At 42.3% G+C, this 18,198-nt stretch overlaps 1 protein-coding gene across 1 annotated transcript in view; it reads right to left on the bottom strand.

The window, feature by feature from the left end:
* Nucleotides 1-3,199: 3,199 nt before the first annotated feature.
* Nucleotides 3,200-18,198, bottom strand: part of MTX2 (metaxin 2) — a 36,383-nt gene continuing 21,384 nt past the window's right edge. Inside the window, exons 4-10 of the mRNA XM_075429605.1 lie at nucleotides 12,072-12,144; nucleotides 8,489-8,565; nucleotides 7,657-7,749; nucleotides 6,924-6,962; nucleotides 6,391-6,516; nucleotides 5,678-5,754; nucleotides 3,200-3,693 (exon numbers count right to left, since the gene is read on the bottom strand). Coding sequence (XP_075285720.1) covers nucleotides 3,483-3,693; nucleotides 5,678-5,754; nucleotides 6,391-6,516; nucleotides 6,924-6,962; nucleotides 7,657-7,749; nucleotides 8,489-8,565; nucleotides 12,072-12,144 — 696 coding nt within the window. The 3' untranslated portion in view covers nucleotides 3,200-3,482. The remainder of the gene's footprint in view (nucleotides 3,694-5,677; nucleotides 5,755-6,390; nucleotides 6,517-6,923; nucleotides 6,963-7,656; nucleotides 7,750-8,488; nucleotides 8,566-12,071; nucleotides 12,145-18,198) is intronic.

The following is an 18,198-nucleotide window of genomic DNA, read 5'->3' as shown; positions in this document are numbered from 1 at the left end:
CAGTTCCTGGTGGGGCGTTTTCAGAGGATGTATGTTTAGCCACGGTGCAGCTGCTCCTGACACTCTTTCTGTCAGAAATCTAATTTTTGTCTTAATTTGGGGAAATTTAAAAAGTTCCAGCTGTCTGCTTTCTTCACCCAAAATAGCCTCTGGGAGCTTTGGATTTATGAGCTTGAAAAGCTGGGAAAGAAAATCATCCTCCACACGGTCCTGCTACATGAAACAGACCATGGGCCTTCCTGGCCCGATTCCTGCCTCTGGTGCAGCAGTTATGCTTCGGTCATGGGAGAGCTTCTAGAAAAACACACAACTCAAGAGCAAATTCTCACAGACTGCGCTTGCACAGCCTTCTCTAACAGTGGGCCACTCAGACCAACAGAAAGCCCTCTTTACTTGGCCTTGGACAAGGCAGGGTGGTTGACTTGCTCAACTCCCTTGCTTAGAAAGGTTACTGGGTTTGGGTTGGTCTGGGGTTTTGTTTTTTCCACCCTCAACTGGTTTTACTGCTGGTCTTGTTTCAACTTTTCATTCTTTTTCTTGAACTGTGCACAGCATTTCAGGAGCAATCAGCATCAGTGTCCTCATTGGGACTGCAGCTTCTCAGGGTTAAAGTGTGGCGTCCAAGCTTTGGGCTTCGGTGCTCAGCTCAGTCTGCGCTGTAGCACTAGTTTTAAAAAAGCATAATGGTTTCTGGTATTTTTGAAGCCCAATGTCCTTTGTCTAGGATTTTAATAGCTATTTTCAACACTGGTAGCAAAACCTAGATTTTCCTTGTAGTTTTAAGTTTAGATATCGCCTAGAATGAGGTGCAGGCTGATCTACAAACCAGCCCTGTGGCAAACCTGCCAGGCAGAAAGTATGCTCTTCAGTCAAGGAAGTAAAGAATGCTTTTTCCCATTTAAATTTTGTTTTACTTAATTATCAAAGTCACACACAAGGAACGAGGGGTGGTTAAATTTTCAGCAACTATTCAGTTTAAGTTCCAGAGCTCAGTCTCTGCTTGTCCTCTCACTCCATTATTGAAAACTCCATGTAATTTGCCTCTCTCTGTATCCTTAAGTGCAGATTGAGTAGCTCAGGTGGATTTACACAAACTTTTGTTTTGTAACAGATCAGTATCTCTCGCCGAGCCACTTCCACAGCATTTGACTGTATTTTCTGCATGAGACATTCAAAGTGGGTTAATGCATATGGCTACCTCAGTGGGGTTTTTTTATTATCTGAAGTTATAAAGCTTGCTGTATGTTACTACACCAAATTTGCAATACCTATCTGTTCAGCATTCAAAGTGTTGTATTCCCAGTGCTAGCTCTGCCTCATGGAAACCCTGCCAAAATATAAAACCATGGTTTAATTCAATGCTGTTTCAAAGCAACTGCTAAAATTTGGTTACAAGTTGGCAAAGGGCCACTGCAGCCTGGAAAGAGGAAGAATACAGGCCCACTTGCACCTTTTCAGACTGAATATAAGTTAATGCCTGTGCAGAGGTGGGTTTGGAAATCCATTAAGTAAATTACTCATGTAGTTCAGTCTACTGGTAGCAAAAGAAGTGCCAAAACCACAGAAACTAGGTTAAAACCCTACTCATGAATGGTGCTCTGTAAATAGCAGGAGGTAAAAGGCAAGTTTAATTGCTCTGGATTAGGTTACTTCCGTTTTCACACAGGATTTCCCCATCGCCGTGGCACTACTAGCTTCAGAGACTATCAGAGAGTGGCTCTCTCTCTGAGTAGTGTGTATCATAATATTCTCTCCAAACGAAGAAAAACCCCACACCAAATTATTTTCCATTTTTTCCAGAAGTTGCAATAATGCAGAAAAGCAGGTTCAAAAGAAGTATCTGTGTTCTCAGCTACTGCCCGCTTTGGTAGCATAAATTGTCACTAAGCAGTCAAGAGTTGATGGGGTTTAGTTTGCAAAGGTGTATTCAACATACGTGTGAAATTTTAAGACTGAAATGCAGGATGAGGGCAATTTTCTTCTCCTGGCAAGAGTGATTTGATAGAAGGCCAAGACCCCCTTCCGCATTGCCACTTGCGTCAGTTGGACTCCAGCAGGACGCCTGTATCAAAAAGCAACAGTAAGAACCCAGCTCCCTTCTCCACCCGAGCTGACAAGAGCAGTCCCCGCTGCAGCAATGGGTGAGCAGCAGTGGTTCACGAGCCACGGAGTCAAGAGGGACCCGGCCAGACCAAGGCCCGCAGCTGCATTCTGCTCAGTTTTTAAGAGAGAAGGAAATGCCAGCCAAAAATCTCATGACCATTGCGTCGCCAGTTCAAGCCATTAAGTATTTTGACAGTCAGCAGTATATTTCATAGTAAGAAAACACAATAGTTCCAACTAGCCAAACGCCTGAGATGGTTCCCAGTTGTGCCCAGGACTTCCCAAGTGCACGAGGACTGGTTTTGCCCCCAGCACATTCCTGGGGTTGCTGGCGAGCACCACTGACAAAGCAGAACAAACATTTGATGCACTCGAAGAAACACTGGTCACATCAGGTCCTTGCCTACACACAGGAACTCTCCCTTGAAAAGTTCCGCATTGCCAGGGTTTTTGGAGCACCACAATGATATTTTTTTTGTTTACTGCTGTATTATTGTGCCTACACGTACCATAGGATAACTTCGAGGCAGAAGGACCACAGCATGCCAGCCACAGGCTCATACCAAGTCCTTTTGCTATGAGAACCACCCCAGCAAGGACATCAAAGTTCAGAAGCAACGTTAACATACTGGAAGTGGAAACGGTGAGACAGACTCTTACCTAGCAAATTAATTTCTTAAACAAAGAGCAAGACAAGCTGAGGATTAAAACTGGGAAATGACATGAAGAAAAAGAACAAACAAAAGTAAATCCAAAAACCAAAGAAAGAAATAGAAGCATTAGCAGGACACACATAAGAAGTACTGACAGCCAGGAGCTACTTTGACACAAAACAAGAACTGACTGAATAAAATCACATCACTTGTGTGCCGCAGAGCTCCAAGACATTTTTGTCACCCAGTTCCTGAATGAATTTTGGCTGATGCAGGCAAATTGAAGATCTCTGAGTCCATCCATTCCAAGCTTAATAATTCTTACTAGTTTACCATATAACTGTCTTCCAGGTGTCCTGCCAACATGATTCCACTCACTAATTATACAGACATTAATTACACAGACATAAAACTTAGTAAGAAAGACATTTAGAAAGATCAGAAACTTTTTAAAGGATTTTATTTTTTTTAATACAGATACAATATTTTTCCAAGGTCACTTTAGAGTAAATGGCATACAGGCTATTAAAATGGAAGTGCCCACACAGTCGTTTCAGGTTAGAGGTGCACAGTATATTCTACAACACAAAAACTGCATTTAGAGTTTTTTCTTGCTCCAGAATGATTTGGCAGCTTCAAAAAGCTAACACACATTTCCATTCTCAAAATCAATTCATTGAACAACAAAACCCCAAACTGAAATGCTCCAAGCACCAAACAACACGCTCATCTCAGTAAGGACCTCTTGGCAGATCGGGCTGCGCCGGCGGCAGAGCTGTCTTTATCATGACCCCCAAAGTACTGCTGCTCTATTCGCCGACAAAAGGCTGTGAGATTACTGTAGTTCTTCACTTTTTCAGAGAGTTCATCAGTGATTAGCTGAGTAGTAAGGATGGTGAACAGATGTCCAAATACCAGAGCATCTAATTCAGTTGGTCTGTAAAAACAAATGGAAAAAAGAACAGGTATTTTGGAAGGCAAGTCCCAATCAAGAAAAAACCCTGCTGTTCCGATAACCTTTAGACAGCCACGCAATCTAAGAATTGGGAAGAAATCAGGCAACACTGAGCTTACCAAATGCATGGAAACTGTGTATACAGTATATAAGCATAGGGCTAGTTCTCCGTATGGCATCTTTGCTTTTGGTAGCTTGGAAATGTGAAAATAACACTTCTTGGAAGGGGCAGAGTTACTGATCCGGTATCAAACCATGCTCCACCTTTTAGCTGTGTAACAAGGGTAAATGCCTATCAGGTCTTTGGGGGTTTTTTCTTTTTCCTCTGAAGATATATATAGAAAAACCCCAGCTATTACCTCACAAAAAAAAAAGCGGGGGGAAAGCATAAAAACCCTATTCCTTTTTTGTCCTTTTCAATAGTCAGGAACTATTCAACCAAGAAGAAAAGGTGACAGCAGCTGGAAACACCTCTCTTTTGAAAGGGGACTACACAGAAGCAAACAGGTATTTTGGGAAACAGTGGTCTATTGAATGCTTTCAGCCCTACCTTATTTTAGGCACAAGCCTTCTGAATTGTCATCCTGGACCTCTGTATACAAGTAGCTCACGTGCAAATAACCCCCCTTTTTTTTCTTAAAGACATTAATAGCTTAAGAGTCCTTTTTTACTAGTGTTCAAGGTAAGCAGAATGAGGGTTTTCTAACTGATAAATTTTTTGCCTTTCTATTTGTGGATCACTAAGAATGCTCCAGTGGAGATGTGGACCCTTGTATGACAAACTAAAATCTGTCAACAGGCTGCTTTTCTTATTTAGCTCCTACAGACTCCCAGAAGTCACATACTGAAAAATACTGGACTAAGAACACACATGCTTTCTTAGTAATATTTCAGACAGCTAAAGCTTAAAGGTTGAAACTGTACCAAGAAAGCCTGGTTAACAAACAACAAAAACAAAATCCTCAAGCTATGGTTCTTTACAAATACAGAAAGAAACTTTAGGAGATACTATGTAGGAATGATTTGAGAAGATGCGATTCAAACTTGTCTTCTATAATGCATATATCTATATCCACCCAATTTGCACTATCCACCTAGGCTCAACTTGGAAAACGTCAAGGGGCAAAGACACACCCAGAAAAGTAACCTAGGCCACACGCTGCCTTTTGAAGATGTCTCCCTGTCCAAATGTAGTTAACTGAAGTCCAGACCTGAGCAGTTCTAGTCTGGTCTACGTACAGGAAACAAGAGGCAGCTAGTGTGACATTATTTAAATCTTTAATATTTCAAAAATATCGAATTATTCAAGATAAAAAAAATAAGGGGAAAAAAAGGCATTTTGCAATTGGAAGAAAAGTGAAAGCAGAGGACATCCCATGAAAACCAGGTTATTCCTTTCTTCTCCCCTGGGAATGTCAGTATTGGTTTTCATTTTGCAACTAATCCTCTGTCGACAGAAAGCTAGCTTCTGCCCCAAGTTCTTACAGCTCACAGGCACCCTCACACTAATTCAGTTCATTCAGAGCTGCCCCTGGTGTTCAGAAGGACAAGACAAGCTGTCCCAGTCAGGACGGCACAACATACATTCCCTCCCCTCTACCTAGTAGAGAATGTTACCCAAGAAATACAAGTAAAGCTTTAAATGTATCATTTTTAATAAGAAACTAACTGTATAAAGGTGTACATTTATAGCCTACACAAGCTGTGGTAGACTCTGTAGAGAAGACAAGCAGGAGAAAAACTAAATCATAAATAGAAAAAAAAAACCAAAACAACAGAAACTTTGCTTTTAAAACCTTTAATTACTTATTTCTGCAATGCCATGTTTATATTCCAGTCACACATCTGTATTCCCACAACGAATCACGTAGCATTAAAATAAAACAGGCATTTTCCATATATATATGTGGATATGTATCTACACCTCACATTCCTGGATGTAGTATTTCAGTAACAAGTAACTTACTGCTTATTGAAGAAATATGGTTGTGTTCCTAATCTCTGGGAGAGAGCCTGACAACACTGATCTACGTCTTCCAGCACCTATCAAAACACACAAGAGATAAAAGATCCATATTGTCAGGAAATACCAACACTACAGAAAATAACCTCCTTACTCTGTTTGCACTGACGGTGGGAACAAGGAACATACAATGCTGGAACATCAAAAGCTGTTAAAGTCAGTCAAATCTACGCTGTAAGCAGGTAGCTAAGCATTACTTAATTTAACCTTTGATGTAAGGCAATTCTGATTAAGTGCCTCCCATAACATTTATAACTTAGCTTAATGAAAGGTACTAACTGCTACCTCAAAAATGCTTTGCTTTTTTGCCTTTTTTAGACCTCTGACAAGGGAAGCCGCAATCCTGCAAAGCGTGCCTACGAACGCCATACAGGAAGTGGGGGCCGTAACTTACAACCCATTTTCAGGACAACGGCCTAAACTAACCTCGCCGGAGACGTACGCTCATGGTAAAACATCCTTCCTCCCACCCCATCGGGCTGCACATAAGTTAAGGTTTATTGCTGCTGAAGGCAAAGTAAGCACAGAATATATTTTTTCACTACCTCTGTTTCAAGTGTCACTCTCCAAAGCCTGTTTTTTTAAAAAAAAAAAAAAAAAAAAAAAAAAAAACAATAAAACAAGGTAAACAAATAAGCTTCACTTTTCATACTGACCTGTTCAAGCGTCTTTCCCGCCCATCCAATGGCTTTCATCTTTCGCCTTACCTCCCACTGCTTCTGATAGGACAAAATGCGGTTCAGAGGCCACGGGTAAGGGGAGCCATACCTCGGGTGAGTAATCTTTGTTTCGAAACAGAAAGGCTCTGTGTTATCATATAAGAAAATACAGATACCTCTGTGCACAAAATAGCTAATACTCAAATATTTCTACCAGAAAGGGAGCTGTAAAACAGAAAGGGAGTTGTGTGATAGGCAGTAATTATTTGCGCAGAATTTATAGTTCGCAGCATAAGCTTTTGAACTATTACTTCAGAAACATACAAAACCTGTATCTGTTCTGCAGTCAGCTACCTCCAGTAATGACACGACTTCCCCAAAATCTATATGCAAGCAAAATTAAAGTGAAAAGACTGTACCATTAATGGTATAAACCTCAATGTTTCATTTATGAGTAGGGACTTGCAATTGTGAGCAAAAGTGTTTTCTCATTAAATTTTAATTAAGATAAATGCTGCAGAACCACTCACCTCCTCTACTGTAACATCATCACACCACTGGAGATAGAGCTAGAACAGAGAGAACACTTACTAAAACTTCCTAATAAAGGAGAATACAAAGACAATCATTTCTCACTTAGTAGAATTTTCTATATTAGATTAAATTTCCATTTCACTCCTTCTGTTAGACCTCTGAATGCAGAAAAGAAATTAAAACTGGAAGGCAAAAGCCCAGCTGCTAGTCCTCACTTCGCCCAGCCCAAGGTGAGACGAACAGCCCACCGCCCGCACTGCAGCCGGCTCGGCGCGCAGGTTACCAGCCCTCGGCCACCCACAGCTCTCCTGCGACACTTCCAGCATGGTTCCCACACCAGGACCGCGACGCGCTAGCCGGCCACGGACCGCAGGGACCACAGCCTCCCACCCGACACGCACGCTGCGGAAGGCGGCAGCGGGGCGCCCGGCCAGCCGCAGGGCCAGGTGGGATCCCAGCAACCACAGGCGTTTTCCAGTCGGTTCCTTCTGCAGCTACGTGACGCACGTCAGTTCGGTGAAGGGAATCACGCTCATGGCTTGTGTCTACAGGATCATTTCAGCAAGCAATCCACATAGGGTACAGAGAATTTATTCCTGCCCCTTTCACCTCAAAAGTTGACAACCTAATCTAAGAACAAGCAGTATTTCCAATGTAAGGAAAAATCCTAATGCTTTCTTGGCTATTGTCACTTATGTAAGTGTGTGGAGTTACTATGGTTTGCTGTACCTCTGCTGTCAAGAGCATATTATTGACTAATTCCATGTAGGCTTTCATCTCAGCTTTTTGGACTTCATCCAACCCATCACTGAGAGAATGGCCCTAATGGGAAAAAAATAAAAGCAAAAAAGAAAAAGGCACACATGTAAGAAAGGATATTGGAACATTCAGCAATGCCTGACCCAAGAACCTCTGAAGTCAATGAGCTTTGGCTCAGATCCTGATCTCTTACATAGTTCAGTAACAAATTGCATATGCAATTTTTACAGACAGTATCCTTTAGAATTAAGAAGAAATTATCGTAACATAGCTAATCTACAAGAAATACAGCCTATTGTCAGTTATAGATGAACACAGTTTGAGCACACAGCCTCCTGGTTCTCTCTGTGGCAAGAAGTAAACACACGTTTACATCTGTGATGCAGCTTTATCAACTGCTCAGTGAAAAGACAGGATTTTTTAAAATACAGGGGAGGGCTGGGAGTGGGGCATGGGGGAAGCAAAGGCAAACTGGAACAGTACCTGACACTTCAGGATTTAAACCAGTAAGTTCTAGGTTTAAGAGCTCTGAGACCCAGAGAAAGGGCAGGTAGAAAAACATTCTCAGAAACTGGCACTGGCATGGAGCTGTCCTGTATAGAATTTACTTCCAGAATTTGAGTAAATGACAAAGAAAAACATTTCCACCTCAACAAACTCCTATTCCAGGATATCTTTCTTTCAGATCAGCACTAGATTTCTACACCATTTTAACAAATTAAGTAACATTCCACCAAATCAGCGCAATGCTAAGCAGGATTAACGTGCTATTCACTCATTATTGAAAACAATGTACTATTACCTTGGCTTTTACAAACTGGACTATGGGCCCAAGTTCAGATACTACTTGATTTCCCACGTGAATAAAGGGTACTTTGCCTGTAAAATGAGAAATGTATTTTAGTACGAGCTTTTTATACCCGTAAAACATCATTTACAATTTTCAAAGCAAATAAATATTGCAGGTACACCTGAACATCAGTGGTTTTCTTCAAATGAGCACAGGTAAAGCTCCAACATACATAACTCACTCAGCAAACATCTGTAACAACAAACATCTTCCTCCTGAACCTCTTCCACACGCAATACTCGCAACTGTCCATTTCAAAGTTATCGACCTGTATTTCAGCAATGGATCTTGCTTTGCTGGGAAGACTTTGCTCAACGTTTCCCTGCTGCCCAGCTGGGAAACCCCAGGTGAGCAGACAGAGCCCTTGGCTAAGTTTAACAACACAAGGCGTTCCCACTGGTGGGGAAAGGGCTGCTGAAAGCATGACGGGAGATGGGGCACCGCGCCCAGGAAAGCAAGCAGGGGGGAGTACGAACACACACTCAGCAAGGCAGGGCCTCGCCTCTCCCTCCTCCACTCCTTCGGATTCCCAGTGACCGGGCCAGCCGGCTCCCGTGGACTGCCCCAGTGTGCACTCTCTAGTTGTGAGCTGGCATTTTCCAGCCCCCGTGGTCCCGGGGTCAGGAAGAGGTTCTCGGTACGAGACTTACAGCTTCACAATCTGGGAGTCTCGGAGGGCGAAGGAGCTACTTCATCATCATGGAAACAAAATGGAGTTAAAGCTTAATACTCGTCAGGCTCAGCAGTCAGCCTACGAAGCTGAGCCCTGAGGGTTCAGCATGGAGCAAGGCTAAAAACAGCTGGTCCTCAAAAGGAGACTGGGAAATGACTGTGTCACTGGTGGAACTTGTGGGGGTATGAAGGGCTCCTGAGTCTGTACGCACAACCTCCTCTGCTTGGTAACTGACACACAGAACTGAGCCAAAGCTTTCAGGGAGGCAGAGATATGAGAGGAAGCCCTGTTACACACAGCGAGCCGTAAAGCACGACAGAAGCTGCCTTGTGCCCCTTTTTCCCAGCTCTCAACGTGTGAAGCTGAGGGCTCCTGCTCCAGTCCACCCTAACCACATTTCTTGTCCTGCAAATCTTCATCTGAGTGCAACTGACAAACATCAACCTTGTATGCAAGATTAAATCTTTTAGCATTATTTACACGATTGAAATAATCCATAAAATGGAGATAAATGCTGGATGTTGTGTATTACTGAAAGCATCCTCAAGCCCAGAGGCAGTAAACGAGCCTGCGCAGCGCAGTGGGGCACAGCACCCTTGTACCTTGCCGCCTCTCGCTGTGGGCAAACCCCTCTCTCCGTGACAGACAGCCCAAAGAGCAAGGTCAGCACATGCCTAGCTCCAAATACGTTGTTAGCAATACATTCACTTTTTTCACTGAAACACAAAACCCTCCTGTTCGGCCCAGCTCAAACACAGTTCATACTAACGGCAGTCAGCCACAATTTTTATCATGAGCTTCACTTCCCACTGGCTCGATCAGCCCAAGGGTAATAAATGAAGTGCATCACACCAACAAAAGCTTCAACTGCAGCCACACGCTGCATGTTGTGGAAGGAAACACAGACCTCTCTGTGCTGCAGAATCCAGTGGTTTCAGTCAGACTGTACTTCACACACCAAGACAATCCTTTGGTATCACACTTTTGACTCCCTCGGAATGGGTTTTGTCATTACAATGACTATGAGATAAATAACCTTTCCCCCAAAACGATGATATGCAGATCTTTGCTGCTGCTGTGAGACAGAGGGTGGTGGGGTGGGAGAAGGGAACAAATGAAAACCTTGTCTGAATTATCATTAAATAACCAATATAAAGACGGGAAATCGGCCAAGTGAATAAAAATAATGAGGACTCCAAGAGTAAGGGCAAAAAGAATACATGTATTCCTACCTACATTTTGAAGCAGTATCATTTTCCCTCTTGTGCTCCTTGTTTTCAGCAGAAGAAGGAAGTGTTCAGACCCAAATTACAACATCAGATGTCAGCAAGTGCGGACATGGAGTGCGAGTGGCAGAGAAGCGAGAGCACGCCACTTCCACCAGTCCTATTCCTGCACATGCAAGATGCTCCTCTGTGCATGCATTCAGCATTTCAAAGCTAACTTTCTGTGCTAACAAATAATTTATATACCTTCATGTTTTGGGTCCCTCACTACAAGAAAGATATTGAGTTGCTGGAGCGTGTCTAGAGATGAGCAACGAGGCTGGTGAAGGGTCTAGAGAACAAGTCTTACAAGGAGAGGCTGAAGGAACTGGGGCTGTTTAGTCTGGAGAAGAGGAGGCTGAGGGGAGACCTTATTGCCCTCTACAACTAGCTGAAAGGAGGCTGTAGTGAGCTGGGTGTTGGTCTTGTCTCCCAACTAACTAGCGATAGGACAAGAGGCAACGGCCTCAAGTTGCATCAGGGGAAGTTTAGATTGGATATCAGGAAAAATTTTTTAGTGAAAGAGTGGTCCAGCATTGGAACAGGCTGCCCAGGGAAGTGGTGGAGTCACCATCCCTGGAGGTGTTCAAAAAACATGTAGATGTGGCACTTCGGGACATGGTTTAGCAGGCATGGTGGTGTTGGGATGACGGTTGGACTTGATGATCTTAGAGGTCTTTTCCAACCTTAATGATTCTATGTTTCTATGTCTTACTGGTTTTTTCACTGCTGCCAAGCAACTGTTTTTTTAAAAATAGCATAATTTTGGCTGCTTTGACCAAAGTATCAGTAGCAGCAGCAGAACCCACACAGCTGGCAGACATATACTCACAGGCGCTTCCGTGTGGCAGACATCAGCCAGAGCCAGGTAATCCGTAAGTAAGGGCCTCCCTACACAACAAAAATCTGGGACAGAGTGCAAGGATTACCAGACTTTTGCACCCTGCATTCAGCAATTCTCTCTGACTTTTAGGCAACCTCCTGAAGCCAGCCAGTGGACATTTTTGTGGGTTCTTAGGCAACCGGTCATCTCCAGCAAAAGGTGGGTTCTGTACCCTTCTAACACTTGATTTACTGTTGGTGGGTTTGGATTTTTCTTCCAGACACCTGTCACCCTTAACACTGACAACGCACCCTTCAGTCTTCTCCTGTATCAACATCCTGGCAACACTCTCCCAGACACGGTAACAAAAAAATTTTTCTCCAGTGTTGTCTCACCCCAGTAATGGGGAAGTGTAACAGCATTCACTGGAGTATTCCCTGGATGCAGAATAAAGCCATTTTTGCAAACGCACGTCTTCCTGCTTCAGGACACAACCACTCTCAGGCATCTGAGAGCAGGTTTCCACCAGGCATCTGAACTGTCTGAACGCTTTATATAGGTACTGCACTCACAGGCATGATTACACATTGTGCCAATGTTACTTTGCATCCCACTGCTTTAATTGTTTGCAGAGCAGAAACTGCACTGGAGAGGAGGGGGGAAGGCAACCCACACACGTAGCCCTGACCGACTGTTATCAGCAAGACAAGGCATAGTTGCCATGGTATCAAAATGGAGGCATAACGCAGTAATCTAAATGAAGGCCACACTTACCAGATGGGGACATGTACTCGGCATTTGCCCTGCAAACCACCCGGATTGGCAGATTGCACATTTTCAAAAAGGCCTGGAAACAGAGTCACATTTAAAAAGCATTAATACACCAGTGACAAACGTGTTCTTCTCAATACATTTGACTATGTTTTAGCTAGTTCTTAGCACATGCTTATGAAGTATAGCTCCTTGCATACTGCTTTCAGGTAGAAAGAAGGGTAAGTAAAAGAAAAACAAGGTTTCTTCGACAACTGTTTTATCATCCAGTCATTGACTGGAATTCTTCTAATGAAGTTTCATCTATTCTTACCGTTTTTTTCAAGATGAGCAAAGAAGCCATCTGACAGACACAATTAGTGCTGTGGCTGTACAAAACTAAGTGACGTTTTGCTGCTCCTGAAAAACACAGTACTTAATTCTTCTGGCTATAGCTGGCTAACCAAGTTCATGTTGTGTAACACAGCAAACACATGCAGCACCTTTCCACATTCTATTTACAATAGCTGCCAAAAGTTTTGCCCTATGATACTGTCAGAGCACAAGTCTGCTTTGGGAGGAAGTAATTATTATCTTTAATTTATGTGAATCATGGAGAGCTTAAGTGATCAATTTACTGTTTCTTTCTATCTGTAACCTTAAGATTCAAAGCATTCTCAGTAAGGTACCAATTTTTGTCAGCACCTGTCATCACCACAAAATCCTTCATATGTTTCTGTTGGATACCAAAATATCAAGAAAAATACTGGCAATTTGTACAGAACATGGCAAATAAGGAACCTTTTAACCCCTGAAGTCTCTGACAACTCAGCTACGTCCTAACACTCATTTTGTCTTTGCAATTAGACAGGTCACAATTCCAGATTCCAAAATTATACATATTTATCCACAGCGGCTTCAGGTGAAAAAAGCCTGCACCAAGAAGGCTACTACCATGAAGAAAAACACTACTGTAACATGGCATTTTCTACATGTGCCTCCTCCTAGCTCTTCAGATTGCAGGATCTGGCAGTAAACTGCACTCTCACAGCTTTAGATGCTCAGACCCTAATCACAGACATCAAAGTAACCCATACCTTGAGATTGCTCGCCTCTGCACTAAATGAGACCACAGGGCATGAACTAACACTGACACCAGCCCTGTTCCTAACTTTGTTGTTTCTGTAGTATCCATCATGTGAACAAAAATCACCGGAACAGTCCCTCTCCTCTCTCCTGCGCTCCTCAAGTCCTTTATTCCCAAACCCTAACCCAATCCAGGGAAAAAAAGCCAAAAGCTTTGTTATTTTTCCAACCAAATCCAAGAAATACACAGTCCATTACAGTCCATTTGGCTCCTGCCGGCTTAGATGACCTAACTCCAATCCAAATCCCAGTTTAAAGCAAGGAACTATGGTCACAAGCTGCTACACAAGACATTGATTACAGCTGACGAGCCCACCTCAGAACTGTGGAGGCTCTACAAAATCCACCAGAAACCTGGGTTTCTACACCTTTTGATTTCCTCAGCCTAACTCTTCAGTTAAAGCACTGCTTGAGAGCCAATTACTATAGACACACATGCAGACAGAGAGAGACAGAAAGATGCATAAAGGGAGGGTACTAGTCATGGTCAGCATAAGCCAAATACTGCAGGTCGTGCACTATTTAGCAATACACTGGTCTCTAGAGTGCTTCATCCCAACTAGAACCTCTAGCACTGCTTAAGGGTGCACCTATCACCCAAAGCAAATACAAGGCACTGGCCACATTTGACAGCACCCCACTTTCTAAGTGTGCATGCCCATCAGAGCCCACTAAAAATGGATGCTCTTGCTGTCTTAGCATCCCAAACTCCACACAAACAGTAAGAATACCCAAAGGACTCATTCTTAAACAGCAATTTAAGGCATTGGTCTGTCTCGGTCCTCGATCTCTGCCTGCTGGCTCTGCAGAACCTAGCAATGTCCAGGCTGTTCCAGCTACTGTTACACGCACTGTGTCTTCTGCCTAAACTGGGGCTTCATACACAGCCTCTCTGGAAACAGTTAAGAGACAAGAATGCAGAGACTGTGGTTTAGATTAAATACATGCTCTTATGCCATTGCTGGACACGACTGAATCCACCAAAAACACACACTCTAACTCGTTCTTCTGAAAGCTCTACCAGTAGCTAACAACATCATCTCAACAGTGACGTGCTGCAGTAGAACTGATGGCACCAAACAACAGCTCCACACAATTTCATCTTTGGGTGGGAGGAGTGAACTTCTACCATACTACTTAATCCTTAGCTGTTGAATTTCATCTGAAAAATACGTGAAAGTTCATTTGGCCTAGGCTTACCAAATTAATTTCTTTTGCAGTAAGGCACTAAATTAACTCTGTAATTCCGCATTAAGATAGACATGAATTTTGCAGCTGCCACATACTATTCTCACTGCACGTTCAGAAGGAAAAAAGTCTGAGCCGCACTGGAGTTAGGGCAACACATGAATAACTGAAAAGCTTGTAAGTGCGCATAGACACATATAAGCAAAAGGAGGTACATCAGTAATTATTTTTACTTTTTCATATCAGTTGTCAAAAATGAGACATGCTGGCATGGAACACTTAGGTCACATGAGTTGCTTCAGCAAATTATTGCCTAACGTACATTGTATTGTACATTGGCTCCTACATAATCCAAGGCTTCTACCAAAAACATAGTTTGTGACTGTGAAAAACAATCCTCAGCACAGAGGCTAAATTATAAATAAAATCTTTTCAGTGTAAAGAGTTGAGCCAAGTTTCCATCAAAAATCTGAATCTGACCTTTCTCCCTCTCCTTCTCCTCAGTAAAGATCCACAGACCAAGGAATATCAACCTTTATTATATCTGGCAGGAAAATTCTACCTGAGTCTCTGGCCTCGTGCAAAGGGGATTAAGAATACGTTGTCATTTTGGCATCTCGGAAATGCAAACACGCGGGGTCCACGTGCCTTTTCAGCACTTCATAAAGAAAAGAGAGGATGCTGAACTAGAACTGAGCTCCAACGTGGCAACAAACATTAACTAAATAAAAATGTTCGCTACTCTGCATCATAAAGCACAGATTCTAGTAAGCTTAGAAATAAGTCAGCCTACCCTCAGTGAGGTTAAAAATATTTTTAAAAGAGAATTTTAAAAGACCCTAAAGTAAATACCAAACCAAAAACCTGAGAAAACTTCATCAGAATAGCCATCTTCAGTTCTGACAAACATTTCATAAACGGGAGACCGGGACTGAGCTTGAGAAACTGAACAGTGATTCAAGATTAAAACTGGCCAAATCCATCGGGTTCTGCATCCACCCCAGCAGTCCTCCTGCGAGGTTCAGAAACACTGGAGCTGCTTCTCCAGCAGCCTTACACGGCCTGTTCCAGCGACCCCCTTCAGCATCCACATGCCAACACCTATTCTGCTTCAGTCTTTGCCTGTATTTAGGATTGGCTCTAAGACGAGTGCTGAAACAGTAATGAAACACAAAAACAAGAGAAAACAGAACATTGAAAGAGTTGAAGAAAAAAATCATTTAATGCCATACAATAAATCTAAAAATAAAAAAAAAATTAGAAACGGCTAAAATGATAGAAGTCCATGGAATTGAAAGACCAGCACGTTGAGCTGTAATTTGTATGCAAACCATGACCTATTCAAGTGCTCTGTAAATACTGTTCTGCAGGAAAATGAAGGAAAGCTCCACAATATGAGAGACGTTTAATCTTTCTTGGATTTACACTTCTGAACTAATCACGTAGAGAAGTAGGCCAGTATCCATTGGTTGATTCAGCTTAAACTAATGGTCCACTGGATAGCTTTCAAGCTGAGTGAAAAATACATGTCAACCGATGAAAGGAGACAGCACCATCCCAAACTATGAGGGCTCAGCCTAAGAAATAAGCCTTACAATTGGCATTGCTATGAGAGTACTTGCATTCTTTCATTGATGTAACTGACAGGCTTTGGAAATTGTTAGTATTAACAACACAGGTGGTTTTAACTTTTCAAGCACAGTGAATGCATTTCATATTTATGGAAATTATGGTTTCTTTTAGAAAAAGAGATGGACAAGGATCGTGACCATTGCATTCTTACAAAAAAAACACTGCCAGAAAACCTCAAAATTTTTTTCTGATGCATTCAACTAGATAAATTAGATTTTAGACAACAACTGATGTTAGACAGTAAGTGGTATGAACTATTACCAAAATAGCTGTAATTTGCACAGATCAAAGAAATCCTACAGACAGAATATAGGACAAATCAGTAATTTTTGTGAGTTTTGTGAATTTTATCTCATTTAACACTTTAGCCCAGTGATCAAGGTAGGATTTGTTCACCGTCTGACCACGCATGTAGAACTGTCAAGAACCAGCACACTTGGTGTGCAGATGGTATCAGATTGCAGTGGCTTCCAATTCTGATAAAAGATGCAGTGGAACACTGATTATTCCAGCTCAGAGCATCTCATTTCCCTTTGGGTACCTCACATATATAATTTGAGCAGGCAAGTAAACCCTTGCTTTTCTTGTGAGAGAAACCATCAGCAAATGAGAGTGCACTCAGCTCCTCTGGCTGCTTTTCGAGTGAAGGATGAGAGATTGACGGCTGAAACCACCCCAGTGCAGTTCTGCTGAGATTTACGAAGACATCAACACCCCTTAAAAGACAAGGCATCAAAAGCTGAGCAACCTGAAAGATCAAGGGCCCAGGCTTATTGTAGTACATCAGATTATTAACATCACAAATTTGGCTGATCAACTTAAAAAGGGACTGAAAGGGGCCAGCTGAATTCCAAGTGACACATAACCTAGTTAATCAAGGCCTTGTGAAAATTCACCTAAAAACAGCAAGTGAGACAGTTAACAGCGAAACTGAAACAAGACACTTAACTGAGCACAGCCTGTCATACCTTGCAAAGATGCTTGTAATTCCAAGAATAGCATTAAATGTCCTGCTCTTTTCTCCTCTGGAAAAAAATGTACTAGCACAGAATGAACAGAGTAACTATTGTAGGCCACAACCTGGATCTCCTCCAGCACCTACGATTCTAACACAATAATACTACAGAAGTTGCAGTTCTTCAGAAGAGGGAAGAAAAAATAGCTCTCATGTCTGTAGTAAAACTGGTACATGTTACTTCATCTAAAGTTTTCAAGTCCAAAGCAATTGTAAAGATGTTCACTGAAAATGTTTATTGATACTTTGAAAACAACTCTTCCAAACAAACTCTACACAGGAAAAGGAGAACTGAATTCCCACTGGAAAGGGTTTTGGGTTTTTTTTATGCTTAATATCTATCCAAAGAGTTAACTATTTGGATCAATTCACAAAGAGGAGGGATTAATATTCTTATTTCCCCTTGCCCATGTTACAGAAGATCAAGAGATGACTGCCCAATAGACTTTACACAAATAAAGGAAACAATTCCAGCATAAATATACAGAATTAACTACAACTGAAGGACTCAGTCAAAATGCTCAGGCTTTTAAAATGAATGAGTAATTTCATGGCTCATACTGGTTAACGCAGCATAAAACAAGGGTAATGAAATCTCAGATTGGGAAAAACTGAGTTTATTCCCCTGGCATCAGCAGGAGAGCCTCCTTTATCCGTATGTTCCACTGATTATTTACATTTCTGTAATTTTAAGAACAGGGCCTCAATTTCTTGTGCAGCATTGGTATTGGTCAATGACTGAAGCAGACGTCTGGAAAACTGTCCAGTTTAGTAACTTCTGTTCAATATAATGTCTGCTACAAACATTTTTCTCTAAGTTACTGCTGGAACAAAGTGTGTCCTTTCTTTGGAGGAGGTTAATGTGAGAAACAGATAAAGGTATTAAAAAATAAAGGTTTGGCTTAATAGGGTCTGTCAGCTTCTCTCCCACGCATGCTGTCTGCCTCTCTTCCCTGCAGGCTAACAGTCTTCCCTCTCATGCTCTTCCAGCCTCCCTACCTGTAGCATCACCTACTCTTCTGGCACCTGGGAAGGGAAGCGAGAAATGTGAACAACACACTTTTAGCAATGCTACCTCTCTTCATCCAGGCTGAAAGCACCAAGTCTACAAAGCTGCTGCTGCCTCTGTGTGCCTTGTTTTTAATGCCAGACCTTGCTGTAGGCAGGGAG

The sequence above is a fragment of the Opisthocomus hoazin genome, chromosome 9, assembly GCF_030867145.1.
Source record: "Opisthocomus hoazin isolate bOpiHoa1 chromosome 9, bOpiHoa1.hap1, whole genome shotgun sequence".
Classification (NCBI taxonomy): Eukaryota; Metazoa; Chordata; class Aves; order Opisthocomiformes; family Opisthocomidae; genus Opisthocomus; species Opisthocomus hoazin.
This window is presented reverse-complemented; position numbering and strand designations above follow the sequence as displayed.